Below are 10,767 nucleotides of genomic sequence, written 5' to 3'. Positions count from 1 at the left end.
ATAAAGAAGCTAAAAAATTCAAAGACAAGGGTAAAAAAATATATTAATTTATCATAACGAAATCAGGGTAAAGTTACCTGAACTCAAATAAACCTAAAAGATATAATAGCAAGCTTAATAGAAAATATAAAAGAATAAAAATCACACACAAAAATTAGAGCTGACAACATTCTCATAAAAACAATTCAAGTATGAATGATGACTAACTGAAACCCTCAGCTGCCGACAGGTGTTGTTGATATACCTCGATGTGGACAGCTGAAAATGTGTGCTCCGGCCGGGACTCGAACCCGGGATCTCCTGCTTACATGGCAGACGCTCTATCCATCTGAGCCACCGAGGACGCAGATGAATAGCGCGACTGCAGGGACTTATCCCTTGCACGCTTCCCGTGAGACTCACATTCCCAACTGTCCAAAATTCTACATATGTAATGTACCTTACAGACATTTGCCCATCCACTTATTACTCACGCACGCTTTGGCGATTCCTGTAAGAGTTTGGCCAGCCTCTGCGTATTCGCACAGACAAAGGTCAATGGCTGGGTAGCCTTTAACTAGATATGTAAAGACAGATACTGTTGATGACTGTGCAGCTTTTCCCTGGAATAAATGCTGACTAACTGAAACCCTCAGCTGCCCACAGGTGTTGTTGATATACCTCAGTTAGTCATCACTTATTCCAGGGAAAAGCTGCACGGTCATCAACAGTATCTGTTCTTTCGAGAACAGTTACTGTCTTTACACATATAGTTAAAGGCTACCCAGCCATTGACCGTCGTCTGTGCAAATGCGCACAGGTTGCCCAAACTCTTACAGGAATCGCCAAAGTGTGCGCGAGTAATGAGTGGATGTCTATAAGGTACATTACATATGTAGAATTGTGGACAGTTGGGAATGTAAGTCTCACGGGAAGCGTGCAAGTGATAAGTCCCTGCAGTCGCATTATTCATCTGTGTCCTCGATTGCTCAGATGGATAGAACATCTGCCATGTAAGCAGGAGATCCCGGGTTCGAGTCCCGGCCGGGGCACACATTTTCAGCTGTCCACATTGAGGTATATCAAAAACACCTGTCGGCAGCTGTGGGTTTCAGTTCGTCATCATTTGTTCCAGGGAAAAGCTGCACTGTCATCAACAGTATCTGTTCTTTCGAGAACAGTTACTGTCTTTACAATTCTAGTATGTTCAGCCAAAAAAAAGTAAAACCTCCTGCACCATATTCAATATTAAACCCTGAAACCAAATCAGACTCATCTTCAGTAAAATCAAAAGGAGCTCATTTAGTTTCAGCCAAACAAGAAGCAAAACAAGCTAAAGCTAAAGGAAAAGTAATAATGATAAACCAACAATAATGTTGATAATTTATAAAATTAATATATTGAAACTACACATTAGAATAATTAAAGACAAAAAAATTAAAGCCAGTCAACTTCATATGTAATTGTTTGAGCAACAGAAAGTAAAGAACCTAACAAAGAATAATATGAATTAGAAGATCAATCAGCAATTATTACAGTATAAACATCTAATTTAGTACAGCATAAAAAACAAAAAACTATAAGAAAAAGAACATATGTAAGTGAAATAAGGAAAGATCACTTAAACAGCCAAAGAAATTATAAATTAAAAACAGGAGAAAAATAATAAAGTAAATAATTAGATATAATAGGAATAGGCTGCTTCTTACAAATCAATTTCACAGCATCACTAAAAGGTTGAGGAAACCCTACAAACCCTACTTTATTTGGACCTTTATGAGGTTGAATATAACCAAAAACCTTCTGCTCTGATACAGTTAAGAAAGCCCCACTAATTAAAACACAAATTCCCAACAAAAGAAAATTCAAAACAAACATAAATAAATCATAAAGTACCAATACTATTTTTAGAAAATATCTACATAAATGATTTCTAAATTTAACACATTAATCTGTCAAAATAGTAATTAATTAATATTAATTAATAACAAAAATATTTTAACCATATGGTCCTGTTGATACTAATATGTTTAAATAATCTTAGGATAGAATCTGACCTGGCTCACACTGGTCTGAACTCAGATACTGTAAGAATTTAAAGGTTGAACAGACCTAATTATTGGGCTCCTGCATCCAAAATTTTTCTTAATCCAACACAGACATCACAATCTGCTTAGTCAATATGAGCTCTTGAAAATAATTATGCTTTTACCCCTAAAGTAACTTAATCTTATAATCATAAAATATAGATCAAAACAATGAACATAAATCAATGATATAACAATGAAGAGTTTATTTATTCTTCATATCACCCCAACAAGACATTCTCATTAAATAAAGAACAACAAAAAACTATATAAAAGTAAAGCTCTATAGGGTCTTCTCATCCTAAAGATAAATTTAAGTCTTTTGGCTTAAAAGTTAAATTCAAATATGTATTAAGAGACAGTTGATTTATTGTCAAGACATTCATTCCAGCCCCTAATTAAGAGACTAATGATTATGTTAGCTTTGCATGGTCAAAATACTGCAGCTTTTTAAAAATTTGCACAGTCATCAGGCCAGACATCAAAATGTTTTCAAGAGGACATGGTTTTGATAAACAGGTGGAAATCAATGTTGCCTAGTTCCTTATAATAAACAATGAAGGAAAAACTTCTATTCAAATAAATATACTAATTCTATCATTATTACAATGATTATTAAATAAAATCAAAGATCTTAATACAAAACCTAAAATAAATATAAAATCAAAATATAAAAAAATGAACTAAATTGTAATCTTAAAGGTACCTGGTTTAAAGCCTACTATTATATTTCAAAAGAGCAAATTGTAAGTTAATAACTATAAAGCTTATCCCTTAGAGAATAAATATTTAATATTTATATTTAAAAAATTAGATAAAACAATCAACTTAAAAAATTAATTTTTTTCTCAAGAAACTAGATATGTTAGGAAAAGATTAACATTTCGTTTCTATAAATAACTTAACAATAATTATTACATATTAACTAAAAAACTATTTATAAATCAACACAAATCAAGACACGTAATATAAATACTAAAATTTTGACAAACACTGATACAAAGGCTACAACAAATAAAAATTACTTTAAAAAAATTTAAAATAATATTTCATAAAACACTTACATTACCAATATACTATAATTTAAACAATCAATTCTACAAAATATACTAAGGCAAAAAACAATAAAATTATTTATATGAAGTAATTAAATAAACAAAAAATTAATATAATAAATTAATAATCAAGATACCCTGATTTGCATAGAAATATTTTCAGTGTAAATGAAATACTTTATTAATAAGTTATATCTTGAACTTCTTCCTAAATACACTTTCCAGTACATCTACTATGTTACAACCTATCTCATCTAATTTGAAGCTACCCAAAAATAATTTCAATCGAATAATCAACAATGAGAGCGCTGGGTGATGTGTATACACCCCAGAGCCAATATCAGTTAAATTAAGTAAGTAAAATTTCTATCAAATCCACCCTCTTCAACAATATTTCATTATCAAAACTGTTATAAACAAAAATCTATTGTAACCCACCTCCTCTTAATTATAAGCTGCATCTTGACCTGAAATGTATTGTAATCATAAATCCTGAGAATTATAACTCTAAAATGATTCTGTGATAACAGAGATATGCAAACAAGTAAATTAAGTAGAATAAATTGAGTATTATCAATCATGGGGTAGGTTCCTCTAAACCAAATAATATAAATAACTGTTTTAACCAATAATATTCACTTGTATCAATCGTATAATCACGGCTGCTGACATGAATTATGCCAATACTAAATCAATTGCTATGTTCAAGATCACTTGATAATTAAATCAAATTACTACAAAAAGAACATTTAGATTAACAAAACTTGCATATAATACAAAGAAAAAGTGAATAAACAAGCAAGAATAGACCTTTTGGGAAAAAATAATAACATTTGAAAATTTAAATATCATAACACATAGGAATAATTACAAATATTTCAAGAAAATAAAAGCAAAAAACAAATAATTTTAAAAAATGAACCATGCCCCCATTCATGGCCACAAGAAATTCTCTATTATATATAATTAAAGATAAATATGGGAACCATATACCAATAAATGTTTTACATTTTCTATTTAAGCTTCCTCTTCTCTAACAATAAAGAAAGATTAAATAATATAATAAGTATATCAGAGATGAGAGCTTTCGGGTGTGGTGTGCTGACGCGCTGCCCGTGCGTGTGCCCGCAGGAGCATGGCGGGCCAGCCGCCGGGTCCGGGCCCGGGCCGCGGGTGGGCGCGCCCGCCGCACCCGGCGTCTCCCTTCCGGCCGGCGTCGCCGTACGGCCCCAGCCCGCCGTTCGCGCCGTCGCCCTCGCCGTACGGGCCGTCGCCGCCGCCGCCGCCGGGGCTGCTGGTGCGCCGGCCCATGTCGCCCGCGCGGCTGCCGCCCAGCCCGGGGCCCTACCTGCCCTGTCCGAGGCCGCGGCCGCGCTGGGCCAGCCCGGGGCCCCTGCCCTACAGGATGCCGCCGCAGGTCAGTACGCTGACAGCTCAGCCACTATGCAATACGGCACCACTGAACCTTATCATTCCTATCTTTTCACCCTGAATTTTTATGCCACTGCTGAAACTTTGCTTCGTTGACGCTATTGCTTCTTCTAGACTAAGCTGACACGAAGTCGTGGGATACCTTCTAGAACCGTGTCGGCCATCTTTTGGCGTAGTGCAGCATCTCGAAGTGGCACGGACTCAACAAGTCGTTGGAAATCCCCTGCAGACATACATCTACATCTACATTTACACTCCGCAAGCCACCCAATGGTGTGTGGCGGAGGGCACTTTACGTGCCACTGTCATTACCTCCCTTTCCTGTTCCATTCGCGTATGGTTCGCGGGAAGGACGACTGCCGGAAAGCCTCCGTGAGCGTTCCAATCTCTCTAATTTTACATTCGTGATCTCCGCCGGAGCTGTAAATAGGGGGAAGCAATATATTCGATACCTCATCCAGAAACGCACCCTCTCGAAACCTGGACAGCAAGCTACACCGCGATGCAGAGCGCCTCTCTTGCAGAGTCTGCCACTTGAGTTTGCTAAACATCTCCGTAACGCCGTCACGCTTGCCAAATAACCCTGTGACGAAACGCGCCGCTCTTCTTTGGATCTTCTCTATCTCCTCCGTCAAACCAACCAGGTACGGATCCCTCACTGATGAGCAATACTCAAGTATAGGTCGAACGAGTGTTTTGTAAGCCACCTCCTTTGTTGATGGACTACATTTTCTAAGGACTCTCCCAATGAATCTCAACCTGGCTCCCGCCTCACGAACAATTAATTTTATATGATCATTCCACTTCAAATTGTTACGCACGCATACTCCCAGATATTTTACAGAAGTAACTGCTACCAGTGTTTGTTCCGCTATCATATATTCATACAATAAAGCATCCTTCTTTCTGTGTATTCGCAATACATTATATTTGTCTATGTTAAGGGTCAGTTACCAAAAAAATGGTTCAAATGGCTCTGAGCACTATGGGACTCAACTTCTGAGGTCATCAGTCCCCTAGAACTTAGAACTACTTAAACCTAACTAACCTAAGGACACAACACACATCCATGCTCGAGGCAGGATTCGAACCTCCGACCGTAGCGGTCTCGCGGTTCGAGACTGTAGCGCCTAGAAGGTCAGTTGCCACTCCCGGCACCAAGTGCCTATCCGCTGCAGATCTTCCTGCATTTCGCTGCAATTTTCTAATGCTGCAACTTCTCTGTATACTACAGCATCATCCGCGAAAAGCCACATGGAACTTCCGACACTATCTACTAGGTCATTTGTATATATTGTAAAAAGCAACGATCCCATAACACTTCCCTGTGGCACGCCAGAGGTTATTTTAACGTCTATAGACGTCTCTATATTGAGAACAACATGATGTGTTCTGTTTCCTAAAAACTCTTCAATCCAGCCACACAGCTGGTCTGATATTCCGTAGGCTCTTACTTTGTTTATCAGGCGACAGTGCGGAACTGTATCGAACGCCTTCCGGAAGTCAAGGAAAATGGCGTTTACCTGGGAGCTTGTATCTAATATTTTCTGGGTCTCATGAACAAATAAAGCGAGTTGGTTCTCACACGATCTCTGTTTCCGGAATCCATGTTGATTCTTACAGCGTACATTCTGGGTTTCCAGAAACGACATGATACGCGAGCAAAAAACATGTTCTAAAATTCTACAACAGATCGACGTCAGAGATATAGGTCTATAGTTTTGCGCATCTGTTCGACGGCCCTTCGTGAAAACTGGAACTACCTGTGCTCTTTTCCAATCATTTGGAACCCTCCGTTCCTCTAGAGACTTGCGGTACACGGCTGTTAGAAGGGGACCAAGTTTTTTCGCGTACTCTGTGTAGAATCGAACTGGTATCCCGTCAGGTCCAGTGGACTTTCCTCTGTTGAGTGATTTCAGTTGATTTTCTATTCCTTGGACACTTATTTCGATGTCAGCCAACATACTGAACAGACATATTGAACCATGCTGCGTCCAAAGCCGTCCGTAATTGCGGAAGTGTGGCCCGTGCAGGATTTTGTGAACTGACCTCTTGACTATGTCAAATAAATCTTCGATGCGATTCATGTCGGGTGGTCTGGCTGAACGAATCGCTCGCTCGAATTGTCCAGAAGGTTCTTCAGACCAGTATAAACTAGCACCCGGTCAAATAGCGCATTGTCATCCATAAAAATACCATCGTTGCTCGGCAAGATGAAGTCTATGAATTGTTGTATAAGTCTCCAAGTAGCCAAACGTAACCATTTCTAGTCAATGATCGGTTCAGCTGGACCAGAGGACCCAGTCTCTTCCACGTAAACACAGGCCATACCATTGTGAAGCCACCACCAGATTCCACAGTGCCTTGGTGACAAGTTGGTCCACCGCATGTGGGGTCTGCGTCGCATTCGGATCTTGCCATCAGCTCTGACCAAGAAATCGGGTTTCATCTGAGAAAGACACGATTTCCCAATCGTCTAGTATCCAAACAGTATGGTGACGAGCCCAGGAGAGCCGCTGCAGGCGATGTGCTGTTAGCAAAGACACTGCTGGCATAGCCCATTAACGCCAGATTTTGCCGCACTGTCCTAATAAGGTAGTCGTGCGCCCCACATTGATTTCTGCGGTTATTTCACGCAGTGTAGGTTGTCTGTCAACGCTGACAACTCTCCGCAAACGCTGCTGCTCTCGGTCGTTAAGTGAAAGCACTCGGTCACTGCGTTGTCCGTGGTGAAACGTAATGCCTGAAATTTGGTATTCTCAACACACTCCTGACGCTGTGGATCTCGGAATGTTAAATTTCCTAATAATTTCCGAAATGGAATCTCCCAAGCGTCTAGCTCAACTATCACTCCCTCGTTCAAAGTTCGTTAATTCCATTCGTGTGGCCATAATCACGTCAAACACCTGTTCACATGAATCACTTGATTACAAATGACAACTCCACCAATGCACTACCCTTTCATACCTTACATGCGCGATGCTACGGACGTCTGTGTATCTGCAGATCGCTACACCACGACTTTTGTCACGTCATTGTATATTCGAAAAGAAAAATGAATCTTTACGATGGGAAAGATACTGACTACCACAATAGGCGACTACTGACACGAAAGTCGCCTCAGACACGCTGTCGTATAGTTTTTCCACTACTGAGATGGTTGCATGGGCACGAGTCGAAAGCCAGTAAATAAAATAAAAAAAAAACTGCCTCTTTGATGCCTTCAACTTTCCTAAAGCTAAACTATCGTCATCTTCCGATGTGTTTTCCAGAAAGAAGAAAGTTCTACGACAATCCACTCATCTCCCATGGGTAAAGGAATGAAAGATATAACAAAATACTTCTCTTGGTGAGGTACGTAACTGTCCAGGAATTCTCCACTAAACAGTGATTTTTTAAATAACGCCGTTACATTATAGCTGTACAGGTATCACGACGCAAAAGTTCAAAATTATAAAGACATTAGTGAGATAGGGCCATGTATGACATCTCGAATGGGCAATGCGTTTGAGGTAAATTATTGTAAATTAGTGTTTTTCTATGACAAACAAATGCCTACCGCACATCGGCGTTCCCAACAATGCACTGCGAGGGCATAAAAAGAAGACTTATCTCACACCCCTTGCTGTTATTACCTCAGTTTAAATCTCTGATTGCCATGTTTTAGTTGTTCTACATTTCGTGACTATAAACTGCTTCTTTGTACTATAACTACCTTCTTCTTCCGCTATTTCTAGTTATTTGTAAGTGTTTAAGCAGCTATTAAAATATCTGCATCATAATGCAAAAAAATGAACACCACCTGGTTAGACGTAACAGAAGGCTTAACGGCCCCAATCTAGACAGGATAAATAAATAGTGCGTGCCCTAATCTCTGGTACCTTATCTCCACAATCCATCGCGAGTTTTTGGCAGCACAATGGTCACACAGTCTTCTTGAAATACGGGTTCTCTAAATTCACTTGAGCAACAATGTTTCGCGAGGACTACGTCGAATTTCTTGGAAGGATTCTCATTTAAGTTCCCTCAGGATTTCTGTTACACTTTCGTATGTGTTAAACCGACCCGTTACGATCCTGAAGAGCGCGTCTCTGAATTCGACTGAAGTCTGTTGTCATGTCTAATCGATAAGGACTACAAACACTGGAACAATATTCTAGAATTGGCCACAGTATCGTCTTGTATTCGATTTTCTCTATGCGCTCCAAGACAGAAAAAACGACGCACCACGAAGGAATTATCCGAATGGGACGGACGTAGGCAGATGTCATGTACATGTACAGACAAAATATTTTCATGATTTCAGAAAAATTGGATGATTTACTCAAGAAAAAGAACTTCACAAATAAGATCAATTCATTAACGCCGTGGTCCACTTCTGGCCCTTACGCAAAAAGTTATTCGGTTTGGCATTGATTGATAGACATGTTGGATGTCATTTTGTGGGATATCAGCCCAAATTACCTTTAATTGCCGCTTCAGATCGTCAGAATACCGAACTCGTTACAGGACCCTGCTCATAATGCTCCGCCGTGGTGGCCGAGCAGTTCTAGGCGCTACAGTCTGGAACCGCGCGACCGCTGCGGTCGCAGGTTCGAATCCTGCCTCGGGCATGGATGTGTGTGATGTCCTTAGTTAGGTTTAAGTAGTCCTAAACTCTAGGCGACTGATGACCTCAGAAGTTAAGTCCCATAGTGCTCAGAGCCATTTGAACCATTTCATAATGCTTCAAACGTTCTCATTTGGAGAGGCGTCCGGCGACCTTGCTGTCCATGGTAGGGTTTGACAATGGTAGTGTTTGGCAGGCACGAAGACATGCATTGAAAATTATCGCCGTGTGCGGGCGAGCATTATCTTGGTCAAATGTGAACTAAGGGTGGCTTGCCAAGATGGGCAAGAAAGCGAGCCGTAGAATGTCGTCGGCGTACAGCTGTGCTGTGAGACTACCGCAGATGACAACCAAAGGTATCCTGCTATGAAATGAAATGGCTCCCACACCGTCACTGGTGGGCGACAATCAGGCGGTATCCCCACATATTCGCTGGTCGTCGGGGCTCAGGTCGAAACGGGAGTCATCACTAAACACGATTCCACTCTAGTCGATGAGATTCCAGGCCGTAGACGTGTGTGAAGGCGCTCTAGATAGCGCCGGGATACTAACCTGATGCCGGCCGTGGTGGCCAAGCGGTTAAAGGCACTACAGTCTGGAACCGCGCGACCGCTACGGTCGCAGGTTCGAATCCTGCCTCGGGCATGGATGTGTGTGATGTCCTTAGGTTAGTTAGGTTTAAGTAGTTCTAAGTTCTAGGGGACTGATGACCTTAGAAGTTAAGTCCCATAGTGCTCAGAGCCATTTGAACCATTTGAACCAACCTGATTGTCGCCAGCCAAATGGCCCAGCAACCAGCAGGGATGGTCTGGGGGTTAGAGCTACCATTTCAGCTCATGGCGAGACGCCTTTGGCTGTCGTATGTGGCGCCCTTACAGCACGGAGGTATCACGACAGTATTCTACGTTCCGTTCTGTCGCCATTTTGGGCTTACATTGCCCGCCTGCATACTGCTTGTCTTGTTGCTTGCCAAACGATACCTTGACCAGCACGGTCACAGGACCTCTTCCCAATTGAGGGGCGTTTGGAACATAACGGCCAATGGCCTTTCCATTTGTGGTAACAACGGTTTCCCTCAGAACACCGAAGTTCAGCTCTGTCGTGGATGGATAGCACTTGGATGGGTGGCTGTCCGGTCTACCGAGCGCTGTTGGCAATCAGGGTGCATTCGGCCCTTGTGAGGTGCATTGAGAAGTAGCGACTCCGGTCGTCTAAACTGACAATGGCTGGGAGAGCAGTGTGCTGACCACATGCCCCTCCATATTCGCATCCAGTTACGCCTATAGGCTGAGGATGACTCGGCGGTCGGACTGTACCCATGGGCCTTCTGAGGCCAGTTGCTCTTGAATAAATCATCGACTTTTTCTGAATTTGTAATCGTTTGTTTGTCTATACACGTACATCACGTCTTCCGATTTCCGTCCCATTCGGATAATTCCTTCATGGTGTGTCTTTCTTTTTTGTCTTAGAACATATATACTCCGCATTTTCGCAGAACCCTTCCAACAAACATAAGTCTTCGATCAGTCTTCCCTAATACTGACGTTACGTCACCGTCCCATTCCATATCGCTCCAAAATAGCTATTCGATGTGTCTTGCTTATGA

General features: G+C 41.2%; 1 protein-coding gene and 1 non-coding gene across 2 annotated transcripts in view; one reads left to right on the top strand and one right to left on the bottom strand.

The window, feature by feature from the left end:
• Window positions 1-269: 269 nt before the first annotated feature.
• Trnat-ugu lies at window positions 270-346 on the bottom strand. Its single transcript has one exon. It is a non-coding gene; the product is annotated as a tRNA-Thr (tRNA).
• A 3,910-nt stretch (window positions 347-4,256) lies between these two features.
• LOC124619695 (vegetative cell wall protein gp1-like) overlaps window positions 4,257-10,767 on the top strand; it is a 50,627-nt gene continuing 44,116 nt past the window's right edge. The window contains exon 1 of the mRNA XM_047146250.1: window positions 4,257-4,538. Within this exon, the coding sequence (XP_047002206.1) occupies window positions 4,257-4,538 (282 nt within the window). The remainder of the gene's footprint in view (window positions 4,539-10,767) is intronic.

This window comes from Schistocerca americana, chromosome 6, assembly GCF_021461395.2.
Source record: "Schistocerca americana isolate TAMUIC-IGC-003095 chromosome 6, iqSchAmer2.1, whole genome shotgun sequence".
In the NCBI taxonomy this organism is placed as follows: domain Eukaryota; kingdom Metazoa; phylum Arthropoda; class Insecta; order Orthoptera; family Acrididae; genus Schistocerca; species Schistocerca americana.
The sequence above is the reverse complement of the archived record's forward strand: the minus strand, read 5'-3'. Positions and strand labels throughout refer to the sequence as shown.